The sequence below is a fragment of the Buceros rhinoceros genome, unplaced genomic scaffold (genome assembly GCF_000710305.1).
Source record: "Buceros rhinoceros silvestris isolate BGI_N320 unplaced genomic scaffold, ASM71030v1 scaffold12888, whole genome shotgun sequence".
Classification (NCBI taxonomy): Eukaryota; Metazoa; Chordata; class Aves; order Bucerotiformes; family Bucerotidae; genus Buceros; species Buceros rhinoceros.
Window position 1 is genome coordinate 8,077 of NW_010425331.1, and position 13,432 is coordinate 21,508.

A 13,432-nucleotide genomic window follows, 5' to 3' on the forward strand; every position below is an offset into this window, starting at 1 on the left:
AGGAATGTGGTCAGCTACACCTGAACTGAATTCCTGAAACTTTTGTGGTGTGCCTACACACTGCAAGGTGGGCAAGCAACGACAACAGCTGAATGGCTGCTGTCAAGACTGTTACATGAAAGATTTTGAGCCCTTTTTCAAGGCAGATTTTCTAAATGGTATTTATTTCAAAGGGGATGAACTTTTTAAAAGGTCACACTATGCCAAGTATTGTTTCCACAATAGATTCATAATCTTGAAAAGAATGAACGAAATGTCATTACTCTGGATGGATTTTGATCAGTAAACTTACTGCCTGGTTTCCGATGTCCCTGCTCTGAAGCTTGGAGAGCTGTATTATTCTGGAGCAAACAAAACACTTACTTCTTTACATGCCTGAGAAATGCATGCATTTAAAACAGTGCTTGTGTGTGTTTGCCTGAAGCATCCTGCCCAGTCCACTCACATGGTGGGTTTTGGGGTCTAATTTGCTCTGGCTGTTTCATGCTGCAAAAGCACAAAACACCTAGAAAGGGTTCTGGGGAGAAGCTCATGCTGGGAGAAGGATAGCAGTATTCCTGTGATGTAACAGTTACCTGGGCTCCCAATTCTTGTCTAACCTCGTGTGAAGAAGGAGAGCTTGTAGAGGTCTGCCTGACAGGTTCAGAGCAGACGCCTTTGGATGAGGTGATGACTGTGAGCAGCTTTGAGCCTGCTCTGACGTGAGGGCCATTCTATTCCTGTGCTGACCTTGGAGTCAAGGAAGTTAAAAATCAATTGCAGTAATCTTAAATATAATCTGGGGCTTCTCTGGGTTGGTCTCAGTGTCACAACACATCTCGTATATGCTTTGTTTGTGTCCTGTATTGCTATTGGTGGCTACTAGCTCAGACTGGCCACATCATCAAGAAAACGAGATCAAGTTGGGAGCGGAGGATCCCAGAGTTGGTACGCACAGATAATGACCTGTGTTGGAAAGGAAGCATCTCTCTCCCCCTTTTTTTTTTTTCTCTTTCAGCCTTCAAACTCAACTCTGTTTGGAGGAAAAAAGTGGGGTTTAATGATAAATCTCCCTAGCTTGACCTCCCATAGTGCCCTTTCCCTTCCCGTCGTCACTAGCCAGCTGCTCTGATCTGCAGGCTCATCAACCATTCCAGCGGCAGTGCCTGCATGTCCTGACCTTGCCTCTGGCAGCATGATTTACAGTTGCATGCGGGAGAGAAGGCAGTTGGTCAGTAGCTGCCAGAGGAAAGCTGCAGAGGATGGGTGGGAGAAAATGGGCAATGAACAGCAGATGAGAAATGTCTTTCTCCTTAGAATTTCACAGGTTTCGTTGTTATATTTATAACAAAATCAACGCTGATTCTCACTGCTATGTACTGCTGTTCTTCCTACTCTGTGGGATGCCGATTCATTATGAGAAGGTGCTATTGTTAATATTCAGTCCTATACAGTTAAACGGGTGCCTCTTTCAAAGAGCAAAATCCTGCGGAGCTGTGACTTCCCCAGGCAGTGAATTTGTATTTGCAAGAACGTTCCATCACAGGCAGGAACACCTCAGAAGAAGAAATCCTGGAAGTATCTGTGAACAACAGAGGTTTGTGGTCACCTGGCAAACCGTCAGGTTTACTTGCTGCGGAGATTCTCCCAACTGGTCTGAATGCAGGTGGATATCACACAAAAAGAGGAATAGAGCTCTCCTGGAGTATTGTTAAATCAGTGTTTTAAGATGTAACAATGCTCTCCAATCAGGGGGGGTGGCCATCACACAGAGTGCTGTGTGCTCATAAGAAATCAAAAAGGCAGAAGTTGAAGGAAAGGGTTGTAAAGGCAAAGAGCAAGTGGGTTGAAATCCAGCATCCTGAACAAGCGGGCCAGAGGATGTGGTATCAGTAAAATGTGTCTCTCTTAGCACAGTGGGCATCAATTCTCTCACTCATTATCTTCCCTATCACTGCTAGTTGGTCCTTAAGACACCTTGCCCCAGGTAAGTAGGAAAGAAAACGCTGAGCTGTACAGATACTCCAGCTTGTTGGGAAGTGATACGCCTTTCCCTCCCCCATTCATTGCTGCAGAATTATAGCTATGAGTTTCTGAAAACATTTATTAGAGAAGAATGTCTAGGTCAGAGATCTATCCTTTTCCTTCAGCACTGCCATGAAAACTACCCAGTTTGGGGTAATTTGTTTAAATCCAAAACATTTTCCATAAGGATTTTGTCTTTCCTGTCCCTCCTCCATTCCACACATTTCCAAGGAAAGTGTGCTTCAGGCAAAAAAAAAATCCAACTTTTCATGGGGAAACACAGTCAGCAGAAATTTACAGCCACTCCTTAAGACAGTATTTGAAGTTATCAAAGGAAGAAGAACACTTATTCAGTACCTGAACTGAGCAGTCAGAGCTCAGAGTGAGAATTCCACTGCTCCAAATGAGCTATATATTTGTTCTTCCAAACCAATGGGTCAATCAAAAGTAATCAAAAATTTTAAACAAGTGCAGGAAAACTCTATGGCATTTTAATGCTTACTGTGAACTGGGGAAAAAAATAGCAATTTCTGTACTGGTCCCAGCCACACTTCCATAGCATTTGCTCGAGGAATGGCTGACTTAGTCTACCAACCTCTTTCCTGTTTCTTTTTACACTTTTTAATGTCATCACCATTCCTGTTTTTAATCAGTCATTGTTGTTTCTTAACCTCCACGACTTCTATACAGCAAATCTTTCTCTTTGAATGTGTTTTGTGTCTGTAATTAGCATCGTTTCCGAATGGGCTGGTTGGTTTGTTTGTAGAAGTTTGTTGCCTTACAAAGAAGTTGATGGAGATTGTAATGAGTTCTCATAAAAACAAGGCCACAGCCTTTGCACTTCCCAGTCCACCTTTTCAAGGAAGCAGTAATGCATGTTCTTCATCTGCTTGTGGTCGATGTGGGGTTTTAAGCTTGGTCGCATTATGGTCCCACGATTATTAGCAAAACTTGGTTGGCTTCCTCGTTACACACTAATATTTCAAGAGTGAGGAGAATTGATATGCCCAGCTCTGACTCAGATTTTTCTACTAATGAGCAAACTGCAGTGAATTTCTGTCTGTATTCAGAAGAGTGGCAAAACTCCCACTGGTACAGCAGGAAACAGATAAACTTTATTAACCCTCCATCTCGATTTCTCATCTGTGACAAACAGCGTGAAGTTTTGGCTAACCTTTTGTCTTGCGTATAGAGGCAGAGTTTGTCTTTTAGTGTGTGCAATATCAAAGAGAAAGGTTATGGGACAAGATTTTAAAAGTGATAATACAGGGAAATTATCTTTATGGATAGGTAAAGCAAAAAATGTATTCTTGCACTTTTACTAGTTGGTACAAAAATCCAAGAACTACCTGGATACCCAGGATCGTAGACATACTACTTGGCAAGAAAAGACTGGGTTTTGTTTAAATTTTTTTGCTCTATCACTTTTAGTCTGAATTGCAGCAAAAGACAGACGTAATTATACTGGCGTTTGTTCCTGTCTCCGCTATGTAACTCCGAAACGTGTTAAACAATGTAAATCAAATTTCTGAATCAGGTGGGAATCTCCATTCCCTCAAGATTCACAGACAGGCAGAGGTACAAAAGAACAGAACTGGCGTTAGCTCTGCCTGGTGCCAGATGCCAGGAATCCCGTATTGGAGAGTACATAAAGAGCCAGGCTGTTTTGAATGCTGCTGTTGGTAAATTGCCTGTTGAACCCCATCTTCCCTTGCTGCTGCTGTTGCCTTATAAAACTATGCCTACTTGTAATGCAGATTTTCACTTTTCAGGAAGAAAATGTGAAAATTGTCCTCATGAACCCCAATATTGCTTCAGTACAGACCAATGAGACCGGCATAAAGCAGGCCGATGCCGTCTACTTCCTCCCCATCACTCCACAGTTTGTCAGAGAGGTCATCAAGGCAGAGCGTCCCGATGGAATAATTCTAGGCATGGGTGGCCAGACTGCTCTCAACTGTGGTGAGTACGATACCGGAGCCTTGGCACTCCATGCAGATTAACTCATGGTTTTTACCATGCATTCAGCAGACTTTATTTATGCAGAAATGCAGGTCTCGTGCCTGGTAGGTTGCCCAGGTTACTGAGGGATACAGACAGAGATTCTGGCCATGGGGGAGTGAGTAACTGCTAAGCTGTGATGAACAAAACATCTAATTGCTGGGTTTGATACTTCATTTAGCTTCTTCCACAGTACCCAACCACACTGCTTAGTGTTGCAGATGATGACCAAGCAGTAACTTTACTAATATTCCAGGTTTCGTAGATTTGAGGACAGAAACATTCGTGTTCTCTTTCTGAGTTCCAATACTGACAAATTAAAATGAGGTGTGGATGAGGCCTGACAAGTTGTCAGCTAGTCAGATATCTTTTGAATACTTCATCTACGGTCAGTCCTCAAACCTGTGGCTTTGTTTACTCTGCAGGAGTGGAACTCTTCAAGCAAGGAGTCCTGCAGGAGTATGGTGTGAAGGTCCTAGGTACATCAGTTGAATCCATCATGGCTACAGAGGATAGAAAGCTTTTTTCTGATAAACTGACTGAGCTAAATGAAAAGATTGCTCCTAGCTTTGCAGTGGAATCGGTAAATCAGATAATTTTGAAGATGTGATTACTGTTACTGTTGCCCATTTGAGTTATTAATTTTTTTTTTAGTTTTGTTTTGTTGTGTGAAACCTGGATATCACTGTGCATACTGTAGCTTGTATGCTTTTATCAGCACTGTGACTGATGCTAGTTCACCATGACTCAAAATTAGTGAAAATGCGATTAAGCACTTGGAAAGCCTCAACTTACCTACTGACGAGACAAGTAAATTAGGTTTGGGTACTTCTGTGCTGTAGCTCAAAAATGTATAACATGTCAGTGGCTACTTTAAAAACAAAAATCTTACACAGGCCGTTTAGACAGGATTTCAGGTCTCAAAATCAGCAGTACTGAAATCCTTCTTGAGGATGGGAGTGTGAAAACAAAAAATTGGTTCAGTGGAAGGCCTGTTCAGGTTTGGAGGAAACGAAACAGGTCTTAAACCCCGATGTCTGTTGGAGGGATTATTTCATGCTGAAGTCTGTGAAGACAGACCAGGTAAGGACATTGTCCATGGAAAGTCGGCAAGGAAGTCCACACATAACTAAAGACAGAAGTCACCTACTTGAGTCCATGTTCCAGTTTTCTGCTGCTGGCAGAACAAAGCAGTATTACAAAGCCAACTTGTATTCTTTTCATTTTATCTTCAGATGACTTAGTCTCCTACTGATGGGATTTCCAGTTAACTGTGTAACCAGGGTTGAAGGCTTTACTCATCTTAATTGTTATCATGCCTCTGAAATGTATTCCCCTCTCCTTTAAGATTGAAGATGCTCTGAAGGCAGCTGAGAAGATTAGCTACCCAGTCATGATACGTTCTGCTTATGCCCTTGGTGGTCTGGGGTCAGGCATATGTCCTGATAAGGAAAGTCTGCTGGACCTTGGTGCGAAGGTATGTCTGCAATTGCAAGCTCTGGGAATAGAGCCAAACATCTGATTTTCTTAGATATTCTTCTAATAGTCACAGACACTGGGATTGTATATACCCCCCCTTTCCTCTTGTCTGTAAAATGTTATCAAGATTCCCTCTAATGCCATCTGTTCATAATTCCTTCTGACTTGGGGAATAAAAATGGCTAGAGTGACAGATCTGTGAAATTCGTGAGAAACAAGGCATAATTTGAGCAAGTGTTTCAGCAATTTTGATCTGAAAAGAAACATGGTGGACTATATTAACCTACTGTCAGCAGTAAATGGCAAAGGAAAAATGTCAAGGAAGTTGAAAAATTCAGAATGCTGAGTGATTATGTAGTACGACGGAAAGAAGAGCTGGGGGGGGCTGGGCCTCTGCTGTGTCTCTATCTAAAGGCAGTATTTTTGCTAGGTCAAAAGCTCACCTAGAGATTTAATGGGATGGCACTTCATAATTTGACACCCACCAGCTGTCTCTGCCTATAAAAAGATGGTTCTTTTTCTGTAGGAAATATGGAATTTTTTTTAATAAATTTGCTGTGAAAATTAAACAGATAATCAGGGAAAAAAAAACCCAAAAGCTTTTTTCCTTGGCAAAAATGCAGAATTTTAGGAAATAAATCTCAATCAGTTGGCTCTAAAATTCTTGGTTTTGTCTTTTCCTCATTTGCTGAACCTCTGAATCCTTAATGTATCTCTAGAAAGAAATGCTGCTTGTGCTAGAGAGAGCTGTCTGTGAAAATGCCACCTGTGTATTCCTCCACACTGCTGTCACGCAAACAGATTTTGGGTCTAGTGCACTTGGTGCTGAGCAAACATCTACTCGGGCAGTGTTGGTTACAGGGAGGCTCAGTGGACAGAAGAGGATGCACTGAGGAGGCAGTGGGTGCAGTAACCCCAACCTGTGGATTGATGGTTGAGGTTGGAAACAGTTTGCTTGCCCAAGCTCACTCATGCTTTGTGTTTAGAGAAAGCAGAATTTCACCCAAAAGCCCTAGGAGTGCAGCTGTCTGAAAGGTTTATACCGAAACATTTTTCAGTAGGAAAACCTGGTTTTGATCAGCATTTCTTGGTGTTTTTTAAAAAAATAGTTTTGAACATCTCCATTTCCCCTTGAAATCTGTAAAACAGCTTCTTTTTATACACATCATCTTATTTGTAAAATTTTAGGAGTGGGACAGTCCATATTTTTAGTAAATTTTTCATGTTTCTGAAACTGTCCTTTTTTTTTCTACCAAAAGTCTGATTCTGTTTTACTTCTAAGTAAATGTTCTCATTTTCTCAAAAATTATCTGGAAAGAACTTCCTCATTTTCAATGAATAGAGTAGAGTAGACTAGACTGTTTCAGTTGAAAGGGACCTGCAACAATCATCCAGTTCAACGCCCTGACCACTTCACGTATGACCAAAAGTTACAGCACGGCATTGAGGCCGTTGTCCAAATACCTTTTAAACACTGCCAAGCTTGGGGCACTGACCACCTCTCTAGGAAGCCTGTTCCACTGTTGGACCACCCTCGCAGTAAAGAAACACTTGCTAATGTCCAGTCTAAACCTCCCCTGGCACAGCTCTGAGCCTTTCCCCCACGTCTTATCACTGGATACCAGGGAGAAGAGCACAGCATCTCCCTCTCCAATTCCTCTCCTCAGAAAGCTGCAGAGAATGATGAGGTCACTCCTCAGCCTCCTTTTCTCTGAACTAGACAAGCCCAAAGTTCTTAGCTGCTCCTCACAGGGTGAGCCTTCCAGCTCTGTCACTGCTTTTGTTGCCATCCTCTGGATGCATTCAATGACTCTCGCATCATTCTGAAATCGTGGGGCCCAGCTGCACACAGTACTGGAGGTGAGGCTGCACCAACACCCAACGCAGCAGGATAATCACTTCTTGTGGCCTGCTCATTCTGCTGTGTTTGATGTATCCATTGGCTGTCAGGGCACAGGGCTGGCACCTACTGAGTAGGCTGTCAACCAGGGCTCCCAGATCTCTTTCTGCAGGGCTGTGCTCCAGCCACTCCTCTCCCAGTCCATACTTGCACCAGGCATTGCTCCATTCCAGGTGCACAATCCAGCATTTCAAGTTGTTAAATTTCATCCCACTAATCATAGCCCAATGCTCCAACTGAGTTACGTCCCTCTGTGAGGCCTTCTGTCCCTCAAGAGAGTCAACAGCACCTCCCAGTTTGGTATCAATATTTCAAAATGGACAGTGAAAAGCAATTTGGGTCTTCTTGAATTAGCTCAGCTTTGGACACATTTCCACAGCCCAGCAGAAACTGTTCTTTTCAGTGGTGAAGATGATCTGTAGTAATTCTGTGCACTGGTCTCTGAATTGTGTATCATTCAGATAACCGAACACCTCTGGATGTTTCATAGCACTGCAAGTTCAAGTAATCTGGACTTGGGTTCCTGTCTCTCGAGTCTGCCTATTTTGAGAGAGAGAAGGCAACAGACAGTGACACAGGAGCAGTGTAGGTTGCTTTACAAGTGTGGTTAGGCGTTCCCACGACATCACCACAAACTTAATGTCTGCTTAGGCCGGGTGTGAAGTGCCACTCTTCAAACTACTTTTTATCCTTTTGACTTTTTTGGGGTGTGAGTTTGGGTACTGAGCTAAGGGCAACATCTGAATAACAGCTTGAGCTAACTGCAGAGGGGACAGCACTGAAGACTGATTCATGGGAGCATTACAGCAAGAAGCTTTGCTAAAGGATAGATTGATAACGTCCCATTACTTCCTAGGATTTTAAGTGAGAATTGATGAATGGGTTTTATCCACTCATATTAAGGCCTTTTTTGATTTAGATTATGCTAATTTACCAACAAACTGTATTTTTCATTTTTGTCATTCGCGCTGAAGAGTGCTTTGAAGATTAGCTTAAGAATAAATCACGACTCTTGCTTCTGGTTAGTATGCCAGTGATAAGCAGCATTATTAGTGCTATTAATTACATTGTGTTTGCTGGCACCCACACTCCCCATCATTTAGTCATTTAGCTTTCTGCAGAGTTCTCCTACTGAAGTCTGTGGGGCTGCCCACATATGCAAACAAAAGCGTGTGTCTGTTGCATGATTGAAGCCTCAGATGTTTTTGTATTCTTGTTTGTTATTTATATGCCATTGCAAGCTCACATGCCCTGCCTTTTTTTGCCATCAGATCACATAAATATTTTCTGTGCCTTTCAAATGCAGCTAATGTGAATAGTTGTCTGGTTTTTTTTTTAAAAGAGAAATATAAAGTGCTTGTCATCAATGCTATGAACTTTGCTTTTCTTCATCTTTCAATTTTTGTATTGGTCTGGGATGCCTTGGAGATAAGTCACAGAAGTCTTAAATATGGAACATGTTCTAATAAGGTTTTCTTTTTTACTGTTCACTTTCCCTAACATATTTCCAGGCATTTGCAATGACAAACCAAATTCTGGTGGAAAAATCAGTTGTTGGCTGGAAGGAGATAGAGTATGAAGTTGTGAGAGATGCTGCTGACAACTGTATTGCTGTCTGCAATATGGAAAACATTGACGCTATGGGAGTCCACACAGGTAGGCTGGGGCACAGAGTGGCTCACTCGAAATGGCTCATTAACTTTTTTACGCAGTGCCCTTCTGCTTGCTGTTAATGACATAGTTTTGTGATTGATAAGGTGGGCTCTAGAAATACTCATCGGGTCTTGTATACGGTCAGCTAAGGTGTCAAACAGACATTGTTAGGCTAAGCCTACCCCTATGATCCCATTTGCTGTAAGATTGGCTAGTCTCTCCAACTCTGGGCTTCCATCTGTACATCTTCTAATCAGCTGTGTATCCACAGGTCTGAATGTCTGTGGTAACTTCATTTCTAGCAACAGGTTAGCAAAGAAAGTGACCTGTGTGGTTAGAATTTACTGTTGCTGAGCTGCTTCTCATTTTCCTTCTCTGCTACCTTGTGACAAACAGGAGATTCTGTAGTAGTGGCTCCAAGCCAAACACTCACTAATGAGGAATTTCAGATGCTGAGGGATCGTGCCATCAAAGTCGTCCGACATCTGGGCATTGTGGGAGAGTGTAATATCCAGTTTGCTCTGCATCCAACTTCCTTGGAGTACTACATCATTGAAGTTAATGCCAGACTTTCAAGAAGTTCAGCTTTGGCATCCAAGGCAACAGGGTAAGATTATTTTAAAAAACCAAAATACTACAGAGAAAACAAGTGAATACACCAAAACTGAGGGGAGAAGAACAGAAAGAGAGAATTATGCTAAGGGACTTGGATTGGTGTAGTATTTAAATACATGTGACAGCTGCAAGGAAGAAGAGTTCCTGCGTCTGCTCTCCGTGCAGTTAAGACATGGAGGCACTGGCCTAATTTGCAGCAAGAGGGTCTGAAGCTGGCTGTTAGGGAGAACTCTGGAGCGCTCGGGTCATTAAGGTGCAGATTTCTGTGTGGCAAGCTTCTTAGAACAGTTCTTGTCAGCATCTGCTAGGATCGATCCTTGGAGAGTCAGTCCTGCTGGGAGACGGAAGAAGGGGTTACTGAGCCCTCCAGGACCATTCCAACCTGCTGCTGCTGTTACTACAACTAGGAAAACGCCCAGGAGGGCTGTGTGGGTTGTCCTTTCAAAGCAGATCCCCTGTATCCATCTGTTGGCTGCAAATCATCTCTGTGACCAAGAGGACACAGTTATTAGTGAGCTGTCTGTCAGATTGATGCAAATGGTGTTGCTAGCTGCCTTTGTTTTGTTGGCTAATCATAAACTAATCAAGATAAGGATGGCCAGAGCAGGCTGCTTAAAAATTGTCTTCTTAATTGCACTTTGCAGATGCTGTTGAGAGACAGAAATTAATCTCTAATTTGCAGTTCTCAACAATTCTTGTGGTTGTTGAAGTGCCATAGCAGACTGGAGATAAGCCATGATGCTGGACAGGGGGCATTTGATTGCTTGCTTTTTGGATGGCGGTCTTGCAGCAGAACATACCTGTTTATGTGGTCTCATATGGGGGTGACAGATACTTAGAATGATGGCTCCACCGATAATAAAGCAAGACCCAGATCTGGGTAGGTCGCTCTACCATGTGTTAAGGTAGGAAGCTCGTCAGGCCCAGCTGCGCTTGAGCCCAGTAATCTTTTGTTGTGCTGAGGGAAAATCACCTCACAACTGTTGAATTTGATTCCCTCCTGGGATGTGCAACAGGGAAGTACTTCCCACTCGATTATTCTCTACTTCCCCTCTATGGCAGGGATCCATTAGCATTCATTGCTGCCAAAATTGCCTTGGGGATCGCCTTGCCAGAAATCAAGAACGTGGTGACAGGAAAAACCTCTGCCTGCTTTGAGCCCAGCCTGGATTACGTTGTTACCAAGATACCCCGCTGGGATTTGGACCGTTTTCAGCATATGTCCAACCGTATCGGAAGCTCCATGACGAGTGTGGGAGAGGTGAGTGCAAGACTCCTTCCTTGCGTTCCATTGCACCTCTTGGAAAAGTCATTCCTCTTTCTTGTAAACCCTCAGAGTATCTATCTTCAGGGACCTAGTGGCTCTTGAAGGTATTTATTCGGCTCTAATGATTTTTATCCAGTACTATGCACAGTCCTAACATTTGAATTAATTAATCTTGGATATGTGGAGTCATAAATGGTTTGACTACTAAGGGAAGAGATTACTTTGGGTCGCCTGAGGTGGACTTCATTCTCACTATAGGACTCTCAGAGTTGTTTTATGTTTGGGGTTCTGTAGTGGTGGTTGATTAGAGTGTAACTTCAGGAGTTGTAGGCTGTTAAGATGTTCAGGCATGCCGATGAGCCACAGCTCTTGGTCGTTCCCATAGTTATTTGTCCTCTCTGTTAAAACCATATGCCAAATCTCAGCCTACTTCTGCTCTTGAAATCCAAACACAACCTGTAATCTTGCTCTGAAGTTTTGATTTCTCTTAGTGATTAAGTCTTTTATACTGGGAATGTGACAGTGTGACTTTTAAACATTGATTTTAAGGTGTCTGAAAAAATAACCGCATTTTCGGACAATGTTTTAAATGGGGAGAAATTAAGGTAAATTACCCACTTAAATGGTTAATTACATATCAGCTACCAAAGCAAAAGAACTGTCTATTTTTTCAGCTGCCTTTTTTTCCTAATGCTTTTCAAGTAGCTATTTCATTAAATTATTTTGACATGTGAGATCTTCCTAACATCAATTCTACCTTGCTCAGACAACAGGCCTTCCTCATAAACTTGAAGGATTAATTAGAACTTAATTTCCAGTGGCAGTTTTGGCTTTTAATGACAATGAGGGTTTTTTGTTTTCTTTTTCAGTGAGTTGATGCCTACTGATATTAAACCTCTCTGCTTAGGCATTTTTGGACTGTTTTCTAAAGCTGGGGTTCCTAAATACAGTTGCCTTGCTGTACGGTTACCATCAGCTGTAAACACTTTCTGGCCATGCACATTTGCAAGAGAAAGTATCAAGTCCTTCCAGCGGTCATATATCACAGAAGCAGCACCGCGTGAACCCCGGTCCTTCGCCAGGCAGGGTGCTGGGTAAAGGGAGGCAGGGGATGTAGGAAGAGTCAGTGTCACAGCTGTGCAGGTCTGTGACTGCTGCAGGATGAACTGAAACGGGGTGGAGAAGCTTAAGAGATGCAGTTTGCTCATCTCCAGGACCTCTGAGTAGGAGAAGGTGTCTTTGAAGCCAAGAGTTCTTGCTGCTGTGTCTTTGTTGTTATGGCACTGTTGTCTCCCTAGGCCTGAAATTGAAGCCAGATCGCAGCACCTACTGCATTTTTATTAACTGAACGGTCCGGGTTGGCCTGGTTTTTCCTGAGCTCTGTTGGGCTGGGCAGTGGGTTTGGAGCTGTGAGAAAAGAGAAAACAATGTTATTTTTTTCTCTGACATTTTTCAGCATTGTGTTTGAGAAGGTTTTTATGCTGTTATGGTTTCACCGCACTGGGAAATAAAAACATAGAAATTTGAGGAAGAGCTCTGTTACCTCACAGATTTGCACAGAGAAAAGCTTGTTTTCTTATTAGATGTGATGTCAGGATTGAAGGAGGGAAACCCCAGTGCTCCCATGCCAAGGAGGAGTAATCCTTTCAGAGAGCCCTCGAAGGGAAACTCTCTGCTAAATGTAATTTACAGGAAGAGGAGCAGATTTCCTCTGAACCTTAGAACTCCCACTGGGAGTTTCTCTCTCTAACAGGCTGTTAAACAGCAATATCCCTCTGTATTACCATACCCATGCTACTGCATAATGCTTCCCTCTGCTAAAGGGCTTCAAAGCGGTTTACAGAGGAGAGCAGTGGCTTCCTGTGTTTTGCAGATAGGGAGAGGAGAGCAGAAAGCAGTCGCTTGTCTGAAACTCCCCGTTGATGATATTGGCAGTGAGGCCTACAAGTGGGACCCCCAAGGCTCAGTCAGCTCGGCCTGACTTAAAGCCAGCTGGGCTGTCTTAGGGAGGAGGTTCTGTGTGTCTCTCTGGTTTAAATTTGCGCTCCCCTGTTATTCAGGAGATAGCTGGGCAGCAGCTTACCAGAGCTGATGTGGAAGTGCTCTCTGTTACAGGTCATGGCTATCGGACGCACTTTTGAAGAGAGCTTCCAAAAGGCCCTGAGAATGTGCCACCCGTCTGTAGATGGCTTCACTCCACATCTGCCCATGAACAAAGCCTGGCTTCCCGTTGTAGATCTCCAGAAGGAACTCTCCGAGCCATCCAGCACTCGGATATATGCAATAGCCAAGGTACCAAAAGACAGAAAGCCCTTGACTTATGCCCCTGGGATTATAGCTAGCAGATTGGGTTGACCGAGGTGACATTCTTCACCTGCTTGCTTCCCTGTGTCAAGCACACTGGGACCACCTTGTATAGGATCCTGGCTGTTGAAGCACAGATATTCTCTATCACATGTAATATCCTCTGCAGAACATACGAGCTGGGTGGGTATATGACTTAATTTTTCCTG

The 13,432-nt window shown here is 43.2% G+C and overlaps 1 protein-coding gene across 1 annotated transcript in view; it reads left to right on the plus strand.

Moving 5' to 3' along the window:
• Positions 1-13,432, plus strand: part of CPS1 (carbamoyl-phosphate synthase 1, mitochondrial) — a 71,767-nt gene that overhangs the window by 7,967 nt on the left and 50,368 nt on the right. The window contains exons 8-14 of the mRNA XM_010141114.1: positions 3,777-3,966; positions 4,431-4,588; positions 5,354-5,482; positions 8,896-9,040; positions 9,434-9,644; positions 10,715-10,913; positions 13,035-13,211. Coding sequence (XP_010139416.1) covers positions 3,777-3,966; positions 4,431-4,588; positions 5,354-5,482; positions 8,896-9,040; positions 9,434-9,644; positions 10,715-10,913; positions 13,035-13,211 — 1,209 coding nt within the window. The remainder of the gene's footprint in view (positions 1-3,776; positions 3,967-4,430; positions 4,589-5,353; positions 5,483-8,895; positions 9,041-9,433; positions 9,645-10,714; positions 10,914-13,034; positions 13,212-13,432) is intronic.